This window comes from Stenella coeruleoalba (genome assembly GCF_951394435.1).
Source record: "Stenella coeruleoalba genome assembly, chromosome: 16".
Lineage (NCBI taxonomy): Eukaryota > Metazoa > Chordata > Mammalia > Artiodactyla > Delphinidae > Stenella > Stenella coeruleoalba.
In genome coordinates, this window is record NC_137162.1 from 45,593,994 (window position 1) to 45,618,024 (window position 24,031).

General features: G+C 40.9%; 2 protein-coding genes across 6 annotated transcripts in view; one reads left to right on the forward strand and one right to left on the reverse strand.

The window, feature by feature from the left end:
* NCOA4 (nuclear receptor coactivator 4) lies at window positions 1-20,641 on the forward strand. 5 transcript variants are annotated; one of them, XM_079899679.1, is made up of 10 exons: window positions 1-224; window positions 12,039-12,193; window positions 13,899-14,039; window positions 14,228-14,316; window positions 14,627-14,735; window positions 15,287-15,376; window positions 15,913-16,059; window positions 17,149-18,162; window positions 18,559-18,699; window positions 19,048-20,641. In XM_079899679.1, exons 2-10 carry the CDS (start codon window positions 12,053-12,055, stop codon window positions 19,051-19,053), a joined length of 1,878 nt encoding a protein of 625 aa, XP_079755805.1. In that variant the 5' UTR covers window positions 1-224; window positions 12,039-12,052; the 3' UTR covers window positions 19,054-20,641. The 5 variants fall into 5 exon arrangements, with proteins under 5 accessions (XP_079755805.1, XP_079755808.1, XP_079755806.1 ...); XM_079899682.1 differs by having other exon boundaries at window positions 92-224; window positions 15,916-16,059; window positions 19,048-20,640; XM_079899680.1 differs by lacking the exon at window positions 1-224 and adding an exon at window positions 5,966-6,099.
* LOC307174986 (mitochondrial import inner membrane translocase subunit Tim23) overlaps window positions 19,436-24,031 on the reverse strand; it is a 27,016-nt gene continuing 22,420 nt past the window's right edge. Inside the window, exon 7 of the mRNA XM_079899687.1 lies at window positions 19,436-21,966. Coding sequence (XP_079755813.1) covers window positions 21,851-21,966 — 116 coding nt within the window. The 3' untranslated portion in view covers window positions 19,436-21,850. The remainder of the gene's footprint in view (window positions 21,967-24,031) is intronic.

The window sequence follows — 24,031 nt, forward strand, 5'->3', positions numbered from 1 at the left end:
CCCAGGAAAACTTGTGCGCCGGCGCTCTCGCCCTCTGGAGGGTAGTCAAGGACCTTGGGCCGACTCGACTTGAGATCTCGCGAGACTGTCAAACATTTGGTAAGAGGCGTGGGAGGAAGGTTGTGTTCTCGCGAGAAGTCTGCCTTTAGGCCCTTGGCTTGTGTCGGGCAGTGCCTCTATCCGCTAAGGTCTCCTCAGAACGCCCGGAGCTGCACTCGGAGGTGGTAAGTACCGGAGGGGCTAGCGGGGCGGGCGTGCCTCCTCCCTATCTCAACGCCGCGGGTCGGTCTGGGGCGCCATGGCCGCGTACCGGACCGGCCCGGGCCTGTCTGGGGCTGCCTTTCGAGGCCGGCCTCTCCCTCGACCCACTTGCCTCGAGGGCGGCCTTCTCCTGCCTGCCCGCCGGCCTGGGCCTGCCTTCCTCTCTCTGGCCCTCGACTCTCGGCCTGAGGGCCACCTCTTTCTCCCCGCCCGGCCTGTTCTCCCTTCGTCCTTAGACACTCTGGCTTGGGGACCACCAACGGCTGTCTGCCCGCCCGCCCCCCGGCCCCGGCTGTGAAAGCTCCAAGTTTTTGCTCCCTCTCGCCGGGGTCACTTGGAGCAAGGAGGGGCCTGTTTTCCCGACCGGACCCAGAGTATATACATTCCTAGCCTGTTGGGTGGAAACGCGAAGAAGATAACGTTTTTCTCGGCCCTCTACCTGCCAACACAGCGTCACTTACCGTAAAGTGCTTGTAGTTCTCCTAACAGTCCCGAGAGGTAGTTCCATTATCTCCTTTTTACAGATGAGAAAAGCGAGGCTTGCTAGTTCATTGACTCATTCCACCAACAATTATTTAATTCAGTGCCTATATGTTAAGGGTGTTGAGGATATAGCGATGAAAGAAAATGGGCACAGCCCTTATTTTCATGGAACTGAATTCTTGTGGCAGGAACAACAATGATCATATAGTCTTAAGTGTCACATGATGTAACAGGGGTGATGCGATCAAGAATGGCAGAAGGCGGAGTGCTAGTGTCTGTTTGACTCCAAAGGCAGAGCTTTTTTCACCGTACCATTTTGTGTTGTTTTCTAATCAGGGTAAGGTTCACCATAGCATAACTGTTTGAACCACCTACTTGGTAATATGGAAATATGGTTGTAGGGACTATTGAGTTACTTCCTGGGTGAGAACGGGGCAGGTGATCATAGCTGGCTCATTTCTGCACAGGGTACTAATGTGACATTTCTGAACTTTAAATAACCTCAGAGCCTTTGAGGAAGACGCACCCAAATGCTGCAGTGGAGATGGGGGGTGTGGTGCATGTACCTTTGAGGCAAGTCACTTGGTTTGCATTTTGACAGTTTGCTAGCTTGCAGATTTGTTAAGTAAGTGAGATGGTATATGTAAAGTCTAGCACGGTAACATTTCTTACATTTTAATATTCTTTCCTCCTTTTCTATTGTCCTTGGGTCCCCAGGGAAAACCTAGTGGTCTAAGGTTTTATGATAACTGTATTTTGTGTTTAAATAAACTTCTACAATTATATTATTACTTTTGGAAAAAGAGGTATTTCAAAAGTGGAGAAGCCTGGTGAGCTATGCAGGGAAAGTAAGATGTGATTCTCAAAGAGGGAGGAGGTATCTTATTTTAGAATTACATAGGTTTCCCCACCCCACCCACATTTTATTAAGATTCAGTCGGTTTAGCTGTGCCAGAATCTCAGTAGCCTGTGTAGGGGCTTCATAAAACTGCACAGGCGATTCTGATACATATCCCTCCCCCACTAGCTTCCTGGCTAGTTTCCCTCCCAGAGTAAGTGTTGGCACACTGGAAGGCATTCAGAGCAGTGGTTGCTGCTGGTGGACTTCTAAATCGCAGTCTATTTCAAAGTTTTCTTATTTTCTTAGTTTTCGGTGACTCAATGGCACAAATTTTCCTCTAGATGGCAAGTTTACCATTGTGTCCTTGGGGACTATCACAGTATGTGTCAGCTTAGACACTCAATAAATATTTGTTGAATGAATAAAAAGAGATAATAAAATCTTGACACCTAAATGATCCCTTCAACATACATTGTGTGGTTGGAGACCTTAGACTCATCTGGCATTAAATCTTGGTTCTTTTACTTGGAATCCTGTGACTGTAGGTAATATATCTAACCTTGTCAAGCTTTAGTTTCTCTGTTTTTAAAATTGTGTTGATACATCACTAATCATTAGAGAAATGCAAGTCAAAACCACAATGAGGTATTACCTCCCACCAGTCAGAATGGCCATCATCAAGAAATATACAAACAATAAATGCTGGAGAGGGTGTGGAGGAAAGAGAACCCTCTTTCACTATTGGTGGGAATGTAAATTGATACAGCCACTATGGAGAACAGTATGGAGGTTCCTTAAAAAACTAAAAATAGAACTACCATATGACCCAGCAATCCCACTACTGGACGTATACCATGAGAAAACCATAATTCAAAAAGAGTCATGTACCACAATGTTCATTGCAGCACTGTTTACAATAGCCAGGACATGGGAGCAACCTAAGTGTCCATTGACAGATGAATGGATAAAGAAGATGTGGCACATATATACAATGGAATATTACTCAACCATAAAAAGAAACGATATTGAGTTATTTGTAATGAGTTGGATGGACCTAGAGTCTGTCATACAGAGTGAGTAAGTCAGAAAGAGAAAAATACAGTATGCTAACACATATATGGAATCTAAAAAAAAAAAAGTTCCGATGAACCTAGGGGCAAGAAGACGGGAATAGAGATGCAGACATAGGGTATGGACTTGAGGACACGGAGAGGGGGAAGGGTAAGTTGGGATGAAGTGAGAGAGTAGCATTGACATATATACACTACCAAATGTAAAAATAGATAGCTAGTGGGAAGCAGCTGCATAGCACAGGGAGATCAGCTCGGTGCTTTGTGACCACCTAGAGGGGTGGGATAGGGAGGGTGGGAGGGAGGCGCAAGAGGGAGGGGATATGGGGATATATGTATACAGATAGCTGATTCACTTTGTTATACAGCAGAAATTAACATTGTAAAGCAATTATACTCCAATAAAGATGTTAAAATAAATAAATAAATTGTGTTGATAGTGCATATGTACCTTAAAGTTTTGTGAGAACTAAATGAGATAATGTGTAAAAGTAAAAGTCTTGGCACATAGATATATTAAATACTTACCGAAGCCATTCTTTTTTTTTTTTATATATATTTATTTATTTTTGGCTACGTTGGGTCTTTAGTTGCTGTACGTAGGCCTTCTCTAGTTGCGGCGAGCTGGGGCTACTCTTTTGTTGCTGTGCCCATGCTTCTCATTGCAGTGGCTTCTGTTGTCGTGGAGCACAGGCTCTAGGTGCGTGGGCTTCAGTTGTTGTGGCACAGGGCTCAGTAGTTGTGGCTCACGGGCTCTAGAGCGCAGGCTCAGTAGTTGTGGTGCACGGGCTTAGTTGCTCTGCGGCATGTGGGATCTTCCCGGACCAGGGCTCGAACCCATGTCCCCTGCATTGGCAGGCGGATTCTTAACCACTGCGCCACCAGGGAAGTCCCTGGATCCATTCTTCCAATGAATATTTATTGAACATCTACTGTATAACAGTGAACAAAAAGACAAAGTCCCTACCTGTGTGGAACGTATATCTTCTAGTGTGTTTTCTGAAGTGGGATCAGAAAATAAATGGTTTCTACGTGTCAGATACTGATAAATACTATGGAGATAATTTAAAAATAAAATATATTAAGGGGAAGTGTGTGGAAGGAAGACTTATTTTACATAGGGTAGTGAGGAAGATGACACTAAGGAAGAGGAGTGGGCACGATATCTGGAGGATAAATGCAAGGGCCCTGAGGCATGCTGGAGGAGCAGCTCCAGCCTCAGAGAATGAAGACCATTCACTATGCAGGATACACAGTGCAATGTGCTGCTGGATCAGAGAGCACCTTCTGAGTGTTACTGAAATCAGTAAATTCAGTGTCTCTGTATACTTACTAGTTAGGTTGCAAGTCCAAAGTGATTATGATAAGGGACCAACCAATATGTATATACTAGATTAAGTTCAGTTTCATGAAGGAACTATACATTTCCATGGCAGTTTTATTATTCTTCCTGCTGCTTTTTGGCCGTCTTAAAATTTTGCTCCGGGTTTTCACTTTGGCTCTGTTTCCTATACAGGTATGTCTAAATACATTGTTGCGACATACAAGATGTAAACAATGCAGGTGGCCTGCAGAATTCTTGTAGATGTTTATGGTTTTTTTCTCTCCCCAGTGTTTTTATATTTATATACTCTTTAGTAAATCACATCATTATAGTAACTAAAGCTGTCATAAACAGAATAACACTCTCAGTAACTGTGTAAGTTCAAGTGAAGAAGAGCTGCAGCATTTAGTGTGCTGAGGCATTGGCCAGGATCCTTTAGAGAGGGCATAGAAACCACTGGTTATGTAGGTGATGGTCCACAAAGTTCCTACTGTATTTATTTACATTGTAACTATTTTGTAGTGGCATATAAAAGAGAGGTGAAAGTTCTTGACAGTCATTTTTACAGACTGAGAATTCCTTTTTTCTAGCCATTGACTTAAAGTATAAATACAAAGGGCTATCAAATTTTAACTTAACATCATTCAGAGGTATGTATCTTTTTTGTATCTTCACAAAATATGTTCTCCAATGAAGAAATTTTGAATTCAGAGATAAGTTGCTTTCTCATTATTTTTGGTAGTGAATGTCTGAAGTGGGATCCCAGAAACTGTGCAACACAGATAAAGCAGGCACTTCCATAAACTCTGTTCATCTGAAATCTGACGGATGCTTAATTGAGGGTGATAGTCTTCAGTGTCCACTGGCCTTTGCTTTTTGTCAAGTGGTTTTGCTTTACTCTGTTTATGAAGATAGCTTCATATGCATAGATGAGAGTAAGTATTTTACATTAAAAAAATTGAAGGGAATGACAAGGCTGTATAGAATTCTATCTCTGGCCTGATGGGATATGCAGACTTTGAGGATTATTTTCGGAGAAAAGGGCATCAAAGTAGAGTACCATGAGCGTGATAATCATCAGACAGGAAGTACTTACTATGCGTAAGATACTGTCTTAAACATTTTTTTGTATATTCATATAATTCTCATTGAGTTGGGCCCATTATTATTGTCCTCATTTTACAGATGGGGAAACTGAGGCACAGATTGGTTAAGTGACTTGCCTAAGGTTACACCGCATCTAAGTGGCAGAGCCAGGTTTTGTGTGGCAACGGTCTAGCTCCAGAGTTCATCCTCTTAACTACTCTGTACTACTGTCCTGGTGGAGCTTTCATTTCTCTATTGTATTCCCAGCACCTAGAATAGAGCTTGGCATCTGGTTGGTGCTCAGCTTGTTGAATGAGAAGCATCCATGAGTGTTAAATGCAGCACTGGATTGAGGCCGTGTGGACTGTGTTTGAGAGAGACAGAGGGACGCTGGGGTATAGGTAGAGGTATGTCACAGAAGTGAGATGTCAGAGCCTGAAACAAAAGCCGGGCCTTGAACCTGTTAGGCTGACAGTGGTAATCTCAGGGAGTCAGGAGCTACTGGCCAGGAACATTCCAGTAATAACTCCGGAAGCCTTCTGACTGGCCCACGTTTGTGATTTCTTTGTAGTGATTAGCAGCAAAATCCTTAAATCAAAGACGTCTTGACGATTTGGGGCGCGGATCGGGGTGGACACAGGCTAAGCGCTGGAGCAGGTGGGCCGAGGAGAGGCTGGAGAGGAGCCCCTGGCATCCCTCGGGGCTCTGCGAGCTGGCTTTCGCCCTGAGCGGTCGGGCGGGGATGGTGGCGTCCAGCCGGGAGCCCAAGCGGCTTGGAGCCACGCCGGAGCCTTGCGGGAGGCTGCGGGGGGTCCTCGGGCAGCTATAGGGTCTGGCGAGCCGCCCGAGTGGGCGGAGCCTCCGGCCCCACCCCGGCGCCGACGTGCGCGCTCCCGCCCGCCCGTGGGGAGCTGCCAGGCGCGCGGGCGGGGCGCGACCTGAGGGTTAAAGGAAACTTTGTCACCCTGGTCGCGAATAAAGCAGCGTTCTGCTTGCTGGGCAGCTCACACGGCGGGGACCTGGCCTGCAAGGAGGTACGTCTGGCAGTGCAGGGCCGCAGCGGGAGCCCTCGGGGTGGGTTCCCCATGCCGGGCTGGGAACGGGCCCTGCGGCCGGGGCTGTGCGCATGCGTACTGAGCAGTACTCGTGCCCGCTCTTAAGCGGAGAGTGAACGCGCGGCTGCGGCTTCCAGGGAGGACGGGACCCCAGGCTTCTTAGGGCGACAGTGCTCCTAGAAAGTGTTGGGAAACCTGGAAAGTCGCATGAGTCAATGTTGCTTTTGAACTAGAAACGCTTAAATTGGCATTAGATGGTAATGACCAATATTGTGGTCAGTTTTCAGTTACTGCTTCGGAAAGTTGAAGTGCTGGAATTGATTGCTCATAGTTACATGTATAAAGGTAGATCTGAGCGCAGTAAGGTCTGAAGTGTTAAACGATCTTAAAATGTGCTATCGTGAATTTATTACCTTATTTTGTTTGTTTCTTCAGGAATTAATCTTTATTTGCATGGTTTTTAAAAAAATTACGAAGAATCAGATCTTGAATTTCAGAAATTATTAAAGAATTAAAGGGTTAGGATAAGATACGTATAGATAACCTTTGAGTTAATGAATTGTGACATAAAAAAACCTTTTGTTTTTTAAAACTGACAGTAAGAAGAAAGAACATGTTAAGAAATGTCTCAAGGTAAAATTGCATGCGGACTATTACTATAATTTTTTTCCTGAAAATTTGTACAGATGTTCTGATATATATTGTCTTATCAAAGATAACCAAATGGGCAGTTAGTGTTTCGAATTTAGTAATTCATAGAACATAGTAAGTGTCTTATGGGTCTGTTTTTTAAGGGCTTGGTCTTTTCGCAGTGATTTAGATGCTAGGAAAATAAGTGAAAAGTGGACACCTTTTTTGGAGAGGAGGGCCATTTGGGAAGGGGGGACAAGCAGTGAGACCTGGAAGGTGCAGTTAGAAATGATATAAGCATTCAGACAGAGGAATGGAATGCGGAATGGTGGTGATAAGATGTGAGATCAGAACCCAGGGCTGTTGCTCCTGTCCTTCATCTTGGAAGTGTTTTGATTATTCTGAGTCTATCATGATGTGCTGTTTATTTTTGTTAGCATTATCTAAGGAAGACGGTTCTGAAAAATTGTTATAATTTATTGAGGACTATGAGAATTGGCTGAGATTCTTTTTTTTTTTTTTTTTTTTTTGCGGTACACGGGCCTCTCCCGTTGCGGAGCACAGGCTCCGGACGCGCAGGATCAGCGGCCCTGGCTCACGGGCCCAGCCGCTCCGCGGCATGTGGGATCTTCCCGGACCGGGGCACGAACCCGTGTCCCCTGCATCAGCAGAAGGATTCTCAACCACTGCGCCACCAGGGAAGCCCTGGACTGAGATTCTTAACGGAAGGTGTTCCATTAGTAACCCATTGGAATGTTAATTTTAATCTTTAGTGTTGGCAAATAAAAAGAATTTATGGGTGATAATACACTAAAGGAAGAACAAGCTGGTAAGAAGGAGAGAATCCAGGACTAGACCCTAGGAATGCTAGTTCTAAACCCAAATCTGCGTGTAATGGCTGTGGATGGGTCATTTAAACTCTCTGGGGCTTTGTGGCTTCATCTGTTTAATGAGAGTAGTCTACTAAAGAGATGGCTAAGGTTTTCCAACTTTAAATTGTGGTTTGTGTCGGTCACAAGAGGGTTGTTTCTTTGGAAATTTTATGGTTAAACCATATGATAGGGACTTAGCTTCATTTGTGGTTTAGTTGCTCAGTTCTGGTTCCATGATCTTTGGATTTCATAACTAGATTTGTGCAAAGCATTATGCAAGTATGGCATATATAGTTTGTGGAACTCTTCTTTGAGGAAAGCTCCAGGTTTTCCTGGAGCCTTATTCATTTGTTTGAGGGATGTGTGTGTTTCCCCCTCTATCTCTCTCCTCCTCCAAAACCTAGAACAGGAACCCTAGAGGCAGGGAAGTTTTAGAAAGCACTTAAACTTTTAACTTGTCTCAAAAAAAAAAAAAATACACATCTAAGGCAATCCTCTGTTGAAGGTGGTAGGGCAGTAGTTTGTATTATAAAGGTGAAGAGAAAACGACATTTTTAGTAGTCTTTCATTGATCTGAATTTTAGAATTAGAGCTGATTTGGTCTAATCTTTTTACAGGTAAGAAAACAGGCAAAAGTGTGTGTACACTTGGTATATATTAGAGAGTTTAGACTACTGAGCTTTTGCCATAAAAACAACTTGCCTTTTGCTGGGTTTTATAGTGAGAGAGTATATGGGGAGCTATATTTATTAAATAGGTACCACATCCTCACCCCTAAGTCTATGAGGTAAGTATCGTTATCCTCACTTATTTAATTAAGACATTAGGTTCAAAAAGGGCAAATGGTCCAAGGTCATAGCATTGATTAATGGCTAAATGATTCTAAATCAGGGCCTCCTCACTTCAAAGCCTTTTCTAGCTTCAGTGCTGCTTTCTATATAGTCCATAGGTGGAGATTCTTAAGGTCCCCATAATTCAGCTAACCAAAAACAACCAAAGCGTTAAAAAGTGCAGTGTGCAGGGCCTGGGTTAAGTGCCTAAAGGCAGATACTGTCTCACTTTAACTTCATTGCAGCACTTCGTAGCTACTGTCATTGTCCACATTTTTCTAGAGGGAACTGAGGTCCAGAGAAGTTAAGTAACTCGCTCATGGGTCTGAAGGTTGCAGATGGAGCTGGAATTCTGGTTTGTCAGGCCTCAGAGTAATCTCTTAAACATCATGCTTGCTACATTGACTCTCTAACCTGAAAGGAATGGTGAATTTTTGAAATTGACCATATGAGCTAGATAACTCATAAACGTCTCTTTGGATGTGACATTTCATAAAGCTAGCTCAGGCTTCACCTTATTGTGGTTTGAATTCACCCATGTGGTGGAGTTCTTGATTTCAGCTCTGAGGGCTCTCTCCTCACTGCAGTACAAGAAGGCAAACCTTTGCACAGCTTCTTTCTTGGGATTTCAACTATGGAAGCTGACTGCCCCTTGACTGCTCCACAGGGAGGAGGAGGGTCAGAGCCAAGGGCAGCAAAGGGACAGACATCCCTGGGGCTGGCCGTAAAGGAATGAAACAGGTTTTCTTAATGGCTTTAAAGACCCCTACTCTAACAAGGTTACTGTTTTGAAGGATAACACTCATTTTAATTTGAAAACAAGGGATAAATATGTGGGGAAAATCAGTTTTGTAACTTTTAAATCTCATCCTATTTTCTATCCATAGCTGATAAGGGGAAAATCCAATTTGTGTACTTTTGCCATATTCTGTTCTTGTTAGGCAGTTGTATAGTATTTGTGATGGACTTGAGAAGACTTCTCTAAGTCAGCACTGTATGCATTTGAATTTGTCTCCCACGTGATCTAGAGTTCTGGGGTATTTGACATTGTGAAGCAACATTTTGACTTAATGTTACTGTTTAAATTTTACTGTGCCAGGCATTGTGGCATTGCACACACATGGTGAGGACCTAAGAATGGGAAATTTGGCACAGGTGAAAGTTGGTTATACATTTGAAAGACACCTAAACATGCTTTGCATATAAGTAACTTAAGTGAAAAGTGAAGCAACTTGTGGTAATGAGGTGACATTCCACTTTCTGAATATGAGCCAGCATTTCACTCGTTATGCAGGTATTGTTCAAAGTTCCTACAGTGTGCACTAAGTGCACACTAATGGTGTGCTTAAAACAGGGCAGCTTACAGTGTGAGAAAGAAGGTAGCAAAGTAGCTGCAGCTGGTGTTTCAAGGGTTGGAAAAAAAATCTCCAAGGGGATTCCTGTCGAATCCAGTTAATGAAGCCCTTCCATTTTAGAGATCATTATGGGGAAACAGACTGTGGCAACAAAATAGCAGGGGGAAGTTAGAAAATTTCCTGAATCTTTCAGGAACTCTAGTTCTTGAATGTGAATTTTCTGCTGAGATGGTCAAAAGAAAGCCTACTGGGCTTTTTCCTCCCGCTGTCTTATTTCTGGGGGTGGGGAATCACAGTGTTCAGCCCGTTTCAGCTTCTAGCTAGCCACCTGGCCCTAAACCTCGGCTTAAAGATGCAGTGTAGGCCAGAGTTCCCTGTGTCTCGGATGAGCAGTCAGCCATTTGCACTGTGTAGACTGCTGTTCAGCCGAAAGCTGGCTTGCTTCTCTGAGAAGGTCGTTTCCTTCAGGACTGTTAGGAAGTTCTTTTATATGTTGCCTCAGATATCTTCTGTTAATCCTCCTCTACTCCTTTGGGTCATTCTGAACAGGTCTAATTCTATTTGACAGGTCTCCAAGTATTCCAGAATAGTAAATTTGTCCTCCCAGAGACTCCTCTTATCTAAACAGCCTCTCTTCCTGGAGAAAGTTTTCATGGTTTTGAGGCCCCTTTCTTTTTTCTTCTAAATGCCTCTTTCTGAAGTTTGCTATTCAGAAAGAAATTTCAAAATTAGTCTAATAAACATGGAACTGATTAGTGGCAAATGCTATACTTCTGGTAAATGTAGTCAAATAGCATGTAAGTAATTTTCCTCTGAGATCCAGCACACTGCTAACTCATATAGAGCTTGCTTTCAATTAAAAACCTCCATCCTTTTACATTTATTCTCTTCCACTTTGTCCTCCCCCGTTCAAGTAAAAAAAAAAAAAAAATCTACATTTTTGTTTTATAAGATTTAACAGCTATGTAGAGATTGTTTGGAATCTGTTTTGTCACAGCCCCGTGTTGTCTCCAACTTTAATGTCTGCCTTCTGTGTTTTCATCCAGGCAATTAGGGAAAACAGTTGAGTAATTGGGGAAAACAGGGGCATACCTCTAAATACTTAACAGACTGGTTTCAATTCATTATCCTTTGAGTACTTTGTAAAAAATAATTTTATGATTCAATTTAGTTGGCCTGTTTTGCCCATGTTCACTTTGTCCACAGAGATGGTATACAACCTTGTCACAAGTCTTACTATTGTCCAAATATATCGTGTCTAAAGGATTACGTTGACTGGCCAGTTCAGTAAAACTACCCAAGAAGGAAATAATTTTGGTGTCACAGGGCTTAGTGAATCCATGCTGCGCTACTGTGATCACTGCTTTCTTTTTGTAAGTATTTAGAAACCATCTCTGATTCTAGATCTATCCAGGATACACATCAGACTGTTCTTCCAGCAGTTTTTGTCAAGCTTTGCTTCATTGCTTTTCTGACAGTCTTCTGTCCCAGTCTCATATCATTATATCTTGGGTTATGTGGTATTTTTCCACTTCTGTTTCTTCTCTCCTATGCTTATTAGAAAATTCTCTTTGGTTTCCCACACCAGTTTCTCTAAGTACCTCCCTTATAGCAGAATCCCATGAAATTATTGTCAGATTTACATTCCTGAGAGTTTCCTAGCTATGAAGGCATCCCTGAGTTCTTCCTAAATATAAAAGGAGGGGGGGAATAAAAAATTTAATCCTCCCAATAAATTTAGGTTAATGTCAGATCTAAACAGTGTTCTAAACTCTGTGTATTAGGTTATTGGTTTGCACCTTCTTTCCAAAGTAATTATGGGTCCTTCTAGACCTTTTAGTCTTCAGCTCTAAATCTATAAAACGAGAACACATGCCCCTTATGACTTCAGGTATGTAAATAGAAACAATCTAGTGTTCTTTTAACTTTTTGGAGGCTATATGCCCTATCAATTCAGGCAATTTAGTGTATTTTTTCAGAAATATCTGTTCCCATGTAAAGTGTAACTAAAGTAGATGCATAGGATTTTTGGGCAGGAACACAGTAATGGTGGGCGGGGAAGAGGAGTTAATATTTATTAAGGGTATACTATGTACCAAGTCCTATGTCGGAAGTAATCTAAGTAGTTAGTAACTGGGAGCTGGTTGGAATAATCATTTGGGAGATGATTGCAAGGTGGTTTTTGGTTGTAATTATGGTGCAATTTGGATTTTTCTTTTTTTCTTTTAAAGGAACAGGGAGCAGAATGAGTACCTCACAGGACCAGAGTGGCTGCTCCAGTAATAAAGAACCCCTTTTGAGGTGTTGTGATGCACGGAGGGACTTGGAGCTTGCTATTGGTGGAGTTCTCCGGGCTGAACAGCAAATTAAAGATAACTTGCGAGAGGTGTGACGTGTGCTTTTCTCTTTCCTTGTCTGAACTCATTACAGGGCTGGTTAGAGCATGGCGAAGGGATTGGCTCCTCCAAACCCAAAAGTTTTACCCCATGCCTTGCATGGTCTGCCTGAAATGTTGGTGCCTTTGATCCCAAAGGGAAAATAAAGCAGATGTTAGAAGAGTTTGGAAACTCCTGCACCACCTTAGATAATTCAGTCCAGCGTGCATTTTTTTTTTTTTTTTTTGCGGTACGCGGGGCTCTCACTCTTGTGGCCTCTCCCGTTGCGGAGCACAGGCTCTGGACGTGCAGGCTCAGCGGCCATGGCTCACAGGCCCAGCCGCTCCGCGGCATGTGGGATCTTCCCAGACCGGGGCACGAACCCGTGTTCCCTGCATCGGCAGGCGGACTCTCAACGACTGTGCCACCAGGGAAGCCCCAGCGTGCATTTTTGATTGCTTCCGTGTGTGGTCCCTGTGCCAAGCACTGCCATCCGCTAAAAAGTAACAAAGTGAATGAGCTCAGCTCATTGAACTGGTCAGTTGTTCTTAATGCATAAAGGATGGCACTTCAGCATGTCCCCTACCATCTGTTAATTTGGTATTGGCATGGTTTTGGTGGTGGCATGGTTCTATAAACGACTTAATTGTTAGAGCTAGCCAGAACGAAATCTGTTCCTTCTATTGGCCTAATAACGTTCTGCTGGTGAGTGGGTAGACCAAGTGTTACATGACTTTGAAATACCACTTTACTATCCAGAAAAAGGTGTTTTAAAATATAGTTTCTTGGGGCTTCCCTGGTGGCGCAGTGGTTGAGAGTCCGCCTGCCGATGCAGGGGACACGGGTTCGTGCCCCGGTCTGGGAAGATCCACATGCCGCAGAGCGGCTGGGCCGGTGAGCCATGGTCACTGGGCCTGCGCGTCCGGAGCCTGTGCTCCGCAGCGGGAGAGGCCACAACAGTGAGAGGCCTGTATACCGCAAAAAACAAAAACAAAAACAAAACAAAACAAAACAAAATATATATAGTTTCTTATGTGGATTCTCCTGGATAATTTATAGATGTTATGATTTTCTTCCTTAGAAATTTTATATTTATCCCTCTTTTGAATCATTCTTTATGCTTCCAGAGACATTTAGTTTATAATTTTACATAAACTGTCTACCCTGATGGTCTTCTGGCTGTTGACATGTAGTGACACATCACTTTACTAAATTGGCCTACTGTAAATGTGTTGCTCATTTGTAGGGTGAGAAAAGAGGTAAGGGCTAGTTATTAATATTCTTGTCTTCTTCCACTGATGAATTTGTAAAACTATAGGTTTTCAAATTATGTGGAAAACTTAGGGGCATCAGTATCGCATGACATATCCTTGTATTTTCTCTTGACTCCTTTAGGACACCCAAAATAAACCTGATCCTCTTAGAAGAAGGAGTATTGAAGGAGGATTTTGGAGCTTAGATATGCATTATGGCTGGGATTCTTAAACTGGGTCCATGGGGCTTTGGTGGTTTCATGGATGGGATTCAGGACTCAACGCTGAAATTATAGGCAAAATTTTGAATGTATGCATTTTTCTGGGGAGACACTGCATAAATGTCATTGGATAATCAAAAGGATTTGTGACCCCCAGAAGTTTAGGGACCTCGCCATTCTGTGGGAAACACCATTCTTTGAGCTTACAGCACTAGTGAAGCTAACATATATATGTTTTCTAGGTCAAAGCCCAGATTCACAGTTGCATAAGTCGTCACCTGGAATGCCTTCGAAGCCGTGAGGTGTGGCTGTATGAACAGGTAGATCTGATCTATCAGCTTAAAGAGGAGACACTACAGCAGCAGGCCCAACAGCTGTACTGGGTAAGATGACTGCAAGGCCATGATTGGTTTGAATGTGGTTTCTGGTTTCCAGAGACTTTTTCCTGTAATGCAGCATTACTATAGATGAGATAAAAATTTAATCTCGAGTGCTATTTGCTGTTTGTTAACTTGGATACACTTGGTGCTTTTAGTATCATTGTGGCTAGATGGTTTCATTTTTTTTATAGTTGCTGGGTCAGTTCAATTGTCTTATTCATCAGCTGGAGTGCACCCAGAACAAAGATCTAGCCAATCAAGTCTCTGTGTGCCTGGAGAGGTAAAGACCCTTTTTGCTTGTTTTGACTTTGGCTCTTTGACTTTGGTGTATTAAAAAAGAGTCATTTTGTAACTCATTGCATGATTTGGATTTAACTTGACGTCTCTCTTCCTTGGATAAGATCATCCTGCTTTATATATTTAATATCATACTTGGTATGATACATGGTACATGGTTAAGTCATCTATCTTTGGTTGAGTTTCTTAGAAAAGTACAGTCATTTCAAATAACTCACTATTTGGTTTCTATTTTGGATGAATTTGAAATAGATGTTTCTTTAAAATAGCCAGGTTTTATTTTTTTTCTCCAGACTGGGCAGTTTGACCCTCAAACCTGAAGATTCGACTGTCCTACTCTTTGAAGCCGATATAACTGCCCTGCGCCAGGCAATCACCACGTTTGGGTCTCTTAAGACCATTGTGAGTAGTGTTCATCTCAGAAGGTTCATAGTGAGCTTCTCAGGTCTGTGGCCTCACAGGTAGTCTTAAAAATAACACATTTTCACTGTGAATAGTGGCTTTCTTGAGAATTTGATAAGCTTCAGAAATTTCATTTTCTGATTAAATTTATAGAGCATTAGGCTGGTAGTGCTTGGAATGTGGTATTGACTCATTGATCATCTCTAGAATTCATCTTGTATCCCTTTAAATACCTTTGACTTCTTTCTTATGAAATTTATGGCTTGAATGGTCTTTAGAGTCAAATATGGTCTCATTTGGGTCTTGTTAAAAGTAGTAATACTACCAATTCTGGTGAAGGTTTCTTAAATGAAGATAGTTATGTAGTACAATAGATAGGGAACTCTCAGATTTTATAACTACTTTGTAGGTCAGTGAATTTAGTATAAAGAATATTCTAGTGAAATGTAACACTTCGCTTAATACTTTTGAAATTTAGGGATTACAGTTTCACTTTTTTGGTATGAAAGCATAACATTAGTAAACATGATTAATTTGCTTTTTTCTTATAGCAAATTCCTGAGCACCTGATGGCTCATGCTAGTTCATCAAATATTGGGCCCTTCCTGGAGAAAAGAAGCTATATCGCATTGCCAGAGCAGGTAAAATGTCATTTTGTTTCTTGTAACTGAGTTATTACTTGACTTATGTTTCTTTTGGGTTTTGATTATATCACTTTTTTTTTTGGCTACGAATTATTTGTAAAAAGGCACCAGTGGTAATAAATTAGTTTATGCAATTAAATGCTTCCCTTGAGACTGAATGTCAGAAATTTAGAGGTTTTAGAGGTGTTGAGTAAGAAAGTAATTGTTATCAGTTAGTTCATAAGAATTATCAATAGCTCTCTGATTGGGTTGGTTCTCTCTTAGGGATCCTTCTCTTTATCATTCATAGAGGTGATTTACTTCTAAAGGCAATGTGAATATAGGATCCTAGAAGTTTTGAGTTGAGAAGAACCCTGGAGATCAGCTATACTCCTTGTTTTGTAATTGTGAAAATGGAGGCTTAGGGAAGTCATTTGACTTGTGCAGGGTCAGCACCAAGCCAAGATTAGAGAACTTGGGTCTCCTGCTTTTCTGGCAAACTTTCTACTGCATTTGACATTGCCTTGTTAAGCAGCAAAGTATTGTGTGATTAGCAGAAGTCAGCATCCAGCACCACAGCTGTCCCTCTCAGCGAATGGCTCCTTGGAAGCAAACCTGCCAGCAGTCGCCAAACTCCTTACATACCCAGTACCAATCTGCAGGACTGGCTCACCCAAAAGCAGACCTTGGAGAATAGTCAGGTGTGTTGCTGCCTTTATTGTTTCTGAGATAGATGAAGTAATAGATGGGGCTAGTTATTAACTGATAGTGTATGTCTTTGTTTGGTTTTTAGTTCTAGTCTGGGAAATATATATCTTTTAATAACTTTTTATTACAGTAGTGACATGTCTACACTGTAGATAAAAAGCTTAGGAAAAAAACTGTATAAAGAAATACAAGCCCATAATCCCACATGCGGAAACAACCACTGTAACATTTTTGTTTATGCATACATACACTTTTAAAGAAAAATATCATTCTGTAACTTTTGTTTTGGCTAGCAGATTTTTTTACTAATAGAGCATGAATATATTTCTCTGTCATTTAATTTCTTCCATAAAATCCTTCACACTATATAATATTTCATTGATTGGCTCTAAACTTCAGTTTTTCTGAATATAAATACATTTCCTCTGCATGTCCAGGAACTAATTATTTGCGTACATTCTTGATTCATTTTTTAGGAGTAAATTCTTAGAAATGGCATTCCTAGATTATAGTTCTGCAGTCCCTTTAAGACTTTTGCTACAGATTGCCAATTTGGCTTTCCAGGAAGTTGATAGCAGTTTATATTCCCACCAGAGTATTGAAGAGACCTGCTTCCCTGAAACTTCTCTAATAGTGGTAGTCGTTTACAAGTTTATTTCTCTGAATTTGACACGAAGTAACAGTAAAAACTTTTGTTTTGAGTTTCTTAGATTACTAAGGAGGTTGAGTATTTTTCATGTTTATTAGCCTTCTTTGATGACTTGTCTCATCATATCCATGGCTCATTTTTGTCTTCTTTATTCATAAAGTCACATTATATAGAAGTACTAGTCTCTTTTCTATAAACCACTACAAATGCTTCCTCCTATTTGCCTTGTTTATTTTAAAACTGCAGAAAATTAAGTTTTACTGTAACCATATATTTTAATATCTTAATAGAGAAATCCCATACCTTTTGGCTATGTATATACTTAAATTTAGAAACATTGGGCAGTGTGGTAAATATAAGTAGAAGTCTTATCATTGAATCCCAAAGCAGTCATAATATTCTGGCAAACTAATATTGTGTACTTCTTATGTAGACTTCTGCCAGAGCCTGCAATTTCTTCAGTAAAGTCTGGGGCAACCTAAAGGGCTTGGAAAATTGGCTCCACAAGAGTCAGCAACAAGAAGTTTCTGAAAAACCAAGTTACCAAAAGTGTAACAGCCATTCTACTACCAGTTCTTACTCCATTGAAATTGAAAAGGTTGGAGATCTAGAGCTTCTTGATCAAGATGAGATGGAGCTTTCTGATTGGCTGGTGACTCCCCAGGAATCCCATAAGCTTGAGAAGCCTGAGAATGGCAGCTGTGAAACCAGTGAGAAGTTTAAGCTCTTGTTCCAGGTGTTCCAGGAGTCCTATAGTGTGAATGATTGGCTTGTCAAGCCTGATTCTTGTACCAATTGTCAGGGTAACCAGCTCAAAGGTGTGGAGATTGAGAACCTGGGCAATCTGAAGTGCCTGAATGACCACTTGGAGGCCAAGAAACCCTTGTCCACTCCCAGCATGATTACTGAGGATTGGCTTGTCCAGAATCATCAAGAACCATATAAAGTAGAGGAGGTCTGCAAAGCCAATGAGCCCTGTACAAGCTTTGCAGAGTGTGTGTGTGATGAAAATTGTGAGAAGGAAGCTCTGTGTAAATGGCTTCTGAAGAAAGAAGGAAAGGATAAAAATGGTATGCCTGTGGAACCAAAACCTGAACCTGAGAAACATAAAGATTCCCTGAATATGTGGCTCTGTCCATCCAGAAGAGAGGCAACAGAACAAGCTAAGGCACCAAAGGCAATGGCTTCTTCTAGAATTGCTGATTCCTTCCAAGTCATAAGGAACAGTCCCTTGTCAGAGTGGCTCATTACCCCCTCATGCAAAGAAGGATGTCCCAAGGAAGTGCCTCTTAGAGAGGACAGAGCTGGCATACCAAAGCTTACAAGCCACTTGGCCACTTCCTGGTGTCCCTTTAACACAGCTGACTGGGTCTTGCCAGGAAAAAAGACAGGAAATCTTAGCCAGTTATCCTCAGGAGAAGACAAATGGCTACTTCGGAAGGCCAAGGTGAGCACAACACATTAAAATAGCACCTTTTGAAGTATATTTAATACATTTTTCCTTTCTTAATCCCAAACCTTGCAAATGGGCCAGATCCTTAAATATCTTAACTATTAAATATGGCTTAAGTATTAATTTTGGTGCCATGTTAGCAACAGAATGGAGGATTTGATTATTCAAACTGAAATTTCTGTGCATTTTCTAGGCCCCAAATCCCCATCTGGCCTATTTTATTGCTACTTATGGAAAAGATTAGTAGAGAAAATAGTTGTCCCCTTTGCTCATTATTAGAATGCCCAACATTTACATCATTCTTTATAGACACTACACTATTTGAAGATGAATTGTTGGTCTCACGCCTCCCAGTTGTCATGTAGCAATCCACCTTTTGTCTTCTTGCAGGAAGTATTACTTAATTCGCCCCTACAGGAGGAACACAGCTTTCCCCCAGACCGTTACGGCCTCCCAGCAGTTTGTGATCTCTTTGCCTGTATGCAGCTTAAAGTTGATAAAGAAAAATGGTTGTATCGAACTCCTCTACAGGTGGGTACATGCCACTAGTGCAAATATTAGTTTTAGCTGCTCAAAGATATTTTGCCTTATATATGAATTCATACTTTGCCCACTGAACTGTATTCCTATTAATGGTTTCTATATTAGGTGAGGTGGGGAAAAGATCATAAAAATTTCATGTATTTCACTTGAACTTGCTCCATGAAGTAACGAGGACATACTTGAAAGTGACCTTTCAAGATGATGTAGCTGTTGGGGGAATTTTTGGAGCCTGTGTGGATTCTAGTAGCTTATTGAGAAGTGAGAGCTTCAGGGTGGGAAACTTGCTTTTTATCCTGCAGTGAAGTGACTTTTTTATCTATGGGCTTTTCTTTACAGATGTGAAGGAATGGAGTACTGGAGTCAAGCAAATTTTCTGCAGATTAGCACAAATCCATGAGCTGAGTAACTGCGGCTTGCCAAATCATTGCGTTTCTGGGTCTGATGTAGTTCCTTTTCTGCCTAATTTTGAACTAGTGAAGAGAAATAATCAAATTATGAGTTACTGTGTAAAAGAAAAAGGCTGTTTGTTGATGTTGAGGTGATTCAGTTCCTTCTTACAGAAGTATTAATTCACCCCTACACTAGAAACACAGCATCATAGTGGGTAGGTCTTTTTCATAAGCCTCCACGGCTCCTTAGTTTGGGTTGTTATTAGAAGTACATTAAAGCACTGTAGTTTTAAAAATGAAATAGTTTTATAATCAAGGTGTGTTGATGTATTCTGAAACTAGTAAACTTACTTTTTTTTTTTTTTTAACCTAACCTTTTGATTGCCTTTGGATGCTTCCCCTTCTTGTGGGTTTTCTTCCATTAACGGTGAATTCTTCTGTTTAATTAATGTACAATATTATTTCACACAAATAATTAACCTTGCCAATATAGTGGTTTTTTTCTTACCAAAACAGTATTAACAATCTTGGCAATTTTTGACATTAATTACAAAACATTTTAGCTTACATGCCAGATTCTACATTATTTTTTTTTTGAAACAAACTCAACTATTTCAAGTTTTATCTTTATTCCCTTCTCTAAACGTTATTATTGAAGTATCTAGACAGCTCTTTCAGAAGGGCTCCATATTGCTTGAAGACTATATTCAGGGTAATCCTAGCCTCTTTCAAAGTATTCTGAAGAACTACAGGCAGAAGAGCCCCAGTGCTGACTAATCAAAAAGCAAAAGGCAAGACATGCTGGAAATGTAGTACTTGAACTATTCACTATCCTAAGTGTTACTGGTGCATCCTGTGTAAATGTAAGCTGAACTGGACACCTGGTGCTTTTAACTAGGCATAAATTAAATGTCCTCTCACTGCAAGCATAGCATACTTATAGCTTATAATGCAGTGACATTTTAGTGAATAGGCCGTTTTGAACACTGTGCCTTGGGGTGTTTATTGAAGCTTTATGAAAAGTATTGATGTTTCCTTAGCATCCCTAAAGTTATGTCCATGCTTTAAAAAGTTTCTCTGTAGGAGAGAAATGGTATTTATACCATGTTTTAAAATTCTGTAAGATGAGACATCTTAGCTGCTTTCCAGGCTTTTACACTATTAAGCCACTCAACTTGCCTATGTGTTATTGGAAATACTTTTAAAGTTTGTGATGTGGTCATCTAGAAAGCCCTTTTGGGGAAACTTCACATTCCCAGTGTCATTGCCAACTTCATTAGAATTCTTGAACCACAGCTGAAACGAGCCTATTATTTTTTAGTTCTCCAATACCATTTAGAACTTTAAAACTAAAGGTGGTGGGTAAAAACTTAAGGAGCCTTTCCATTATCTTAGGTTGCAGGAAACCTTGTAGTTTTTGAGGTTTAACACATTGTGTATCCCTAAATTAACAATCACTGTGCTAATGAGTGTAAAACATTCTTTTGCATTGATGGATTTTATGCCTCCCTCCATTAAAAGCATAACAGCCATATAGTTGTCCTGTGATTTGTAAAACACCTTGTCACAAAATTATATGAATGTGATATCCTTTGGTTAGGAGTACAGTTGAGAAACACTTGAACATAAAAACAGTGTTTTTATATTCACTTAAATTTATCAGTGTATTTTATGATTCTTGAATTAGCAAATAGGTTATTACTAACTTCCATTGTCTTTCTTGCACACTCTTCATATCTACTTTTAATTTTTAATCTGCTGTTGCAGGTAAGATATTACACTGCTTTTTCTTTTTTTTTAAACTAGAGGACTTCAGCTGAAGTTCAGTGCTTTTCTGCCAAATTCCTTCTAACTAGATGCATTCAGAAAGGCCCTACTTTACTTTCTCTAATCAATCACAATAGCCACCAGTTGTTTAGTATTTCTTATGTATATCGTGCAGTGCAATCTTATTTAACTTCATTTCAAAGATGAGAAGACTAACTCAGAAATTAAATAACTTGTCCTTATTTTCTTTAGCTTGCTTTCCCAAGGCTTCCTAAAAACTTACAGCTTGTGTCTATATCATCTCTTTTTCGAATTATCCCCAGTAAGATGAGTTAACGCGTACAGAATCACGATTGTTGCACAGATTGTTCTAGCACAGTACACTAATGGTATAATGGTTAATCTGAAATATCTTGAGGTTGGGTAGTGTCAACTCTATTGGAGAAAAATTTTAACCTAGTTGCTAATGCTGCCAGTAGCCCTTCATTTCAACACAAACATGAAAACATGTTTTAGCCTAGTGGGGCATAAACAAATGCCAAGAGTAACTTCGGAGGTACCCACTATGTTTTATGTTGGAGTTATGACTTTGGTTCTGTTTTTACCCTTTATTGGGAATACAGGGCAGTATTACAGTCTTGGATTATTAAATGAATAAATGTGGTGATACAGCATTGACAAGCATGACCTGAATTCTGGGAGTAAGTGGTTTTCCAGTTCAGGGGGTAGGAGAAAAAACAGGTGCAAGATCTTCTTTAAAGGAGAAGAGAGCCACATTACTCAGCCACCAAAGGGTTTTGGCTTCAACTCATTAATGGCTGGAAGGAGTGCCAGTCCTGGTCAACCATCCATGATCTTCATCACAGCAAACTGGAAATCTCCTTTTTCAAACTAGTTGCAGGTAAAAGAGTAAATGACTCCAGACTGACATAAATTGATCTGGATGACTACTAAAGTGTCCTCCGTTCACCAGCTAGTAATCTTCAGAGAGACTGTTGGAGCAAGGAGCCTCTCATGTGCTCCCAGTTGTTATATAGCGCGTAGAGGCCCGTAAGGGTTAGTCCTGCCAGGCCGCCTCGTGCCACCCCTCGAAGACCACCTGCAGAGGAAAAACAAGAAAGTAACAGCCTTGTATTGCATACTGTCCTAGCATCACAGGGTTAACTAAGAGTTTCCTAAAGCTGAGACACACTGTTCATGTTTATGCAGATTCCATCCCAAACAGGAGAATAAGCTGTAAAAGTAATAAAAGAAACCAAGACTGACGTTCAGGAGAGAGAGATTCCCTAAATCAGTTGTTTAATACATAAGCTATACCTTCATATTCACAACGTTTTTTTCCACTTTTAATTTCACAATTTGTATCTAAGATCATCAGCATAATTTCTTGACTTTTCTCAATCTGACTTGATCCTAGAACACTTCTGGACAAGATCTTATGCTTATCATTGAAGTCACAGCCAGATCAGTAATTAATTCCCTGCTAGTCATATAATTTAGAACTTGGGACTTCCCTGGTAGCACAGTGGTTAAGACTCCAAGCTCCCAATACAGGGGGCCCGGGTTCGATCCCTGGTCAAGGTACTAGATCCCACATGCATACTGCAACTAAGAAGCCGGTGAGCCATAACTAAGGAGCAGCCCGCTGGCCGTAACTAAGGAGCCTGCCTGCTGCAATGAAGACCTGGTGCAACCAAATTAATAATAAGAACTTAACTGACACTGTCAACTGATTTAAGGCTGTATGTAAACAGTGACACCCTCTTTGAAAAAGTATTAACAGCCTTTGGACTCTGCACAGGTCCTCTAAATATTAACTTTGAAGACTCAAGACAGAATGGTGGGTGATGGCTATAATCAAGCTTTGAGTTAGATGCTGATGAAGCACCAACTCCCCTGTTGCTTATTCTTACCCTGATGTGTCAGAAAATCTCAACTAAGGAGCAATGAGGCACTTAACATCATCATACTAGTTGAAAAACATTCAAGGATTAGACTTTGAACTGTTTCTGCTTAACAACAAAAGAATTTTTCATGTGGAAAAAGATTAGGAATAGATATTTCATTTGAAATGCAGAAACAAAAATGTTTCAGTCAGTTATCTGAAAATAGTCCCCAAGTCTAATAAGAGGAATGGGGGTACCCAAAGAAGCTTTTAAGAAATATTTGATGTTCTCTTACAGTTTCACAAATAAGTAGGAATCACAGACTTCAGGTGTAGCCTATATTGTACCATGGAGTATTTGTTCCAAGTCACATGTTAGGAAGGCAAAGGTCCAGTAGTTATACCTTATTATAGGCCCTTTAGCTACAAGCCAGTAAATTCCGTGCAATTCATGACACTGCTGAGTTAGAATGCTTCAGACCAACCCTTTCTGCAATGAAAGTCTTGCCAGATGGCTTCAGATGATAAAGGGCCACTCCCTCTAGGAGGCTCTCTAGCCTGAAGACTTAAGATAGCTGACCTGTTTAAGCTTCAACTATGAAGTGCCCTAATTATCTCTCTTAAACAGACCCAAATAGAAACTGCAGGCATCATCTGTAAACAGCTGTCAAATATGTGGGAAGGAGGATCAGAAACATAAAAAAATTAAAGTAAATGGGAGATATCTCCTAGAAGTCTACATCATCTCTTTGTATCTTGCCACACAGACTACACATGACAGCTGAATTTGCAACTGTATTCAGTGTGGTTGAAAAATTAGAAAAATGATATAGGGGAGGTAATTGAAAGCACAATAATTTCGCAGACACCATTTCCTGGGACCATACATTCAACTTCAGACTAACTCCCCTGGACCTTTGGCCGATTACAAGTCCACAGGACTCTGAAGTCTGCCCACTGGTTTGGAATTGGCTGCAAGCTCTTACTTTCAGTTGGCCTTTTGCTTTGAGTGTCCTAGGAACATGGTTTCTACTTGGCCATTTTAGAAGGATCTTCACACTACTCATCTATCAGATAGCAAGCCTCCCTGGATATAGGTACTAGGGGTAATAATGAAATTGGGAACTATAAGGATTTAAGATTTCGGAGACATAAGTGGCACACTGTATCCTTTAAGAAAAACTTATCCCCTAGAAAGCCTTCTACTTTCTGACCAAAATAAAACAAACTTAGTTCAAATCAATTATGTTACTTCTCTGAAGACTAGAAAAAAGTTGTT

Coding starts and splice junctions, on each gene's coding strand:
- NCOA4 (XM_079899679.1), top strand. CDS start 12,053: ATGAGTACCTCACAGGACCAGAGTGGCTGCTCCAGTAATAAAGAACCC. Junction 14,040..14,227: donor AGGCCCAACAGCTGTACTGG/GTAAGATGACTG, acceptor TTTTTTTTATAG/TTGCTGGGTCAGTTCAATTG. Junction 15,377..15,912: donor ATATCGCATTGCCAGAGCAG/GTAAAATGTCAT, acceptor TTGTGTGATTAG/CAGAAGTCAGCATCCAGCAC.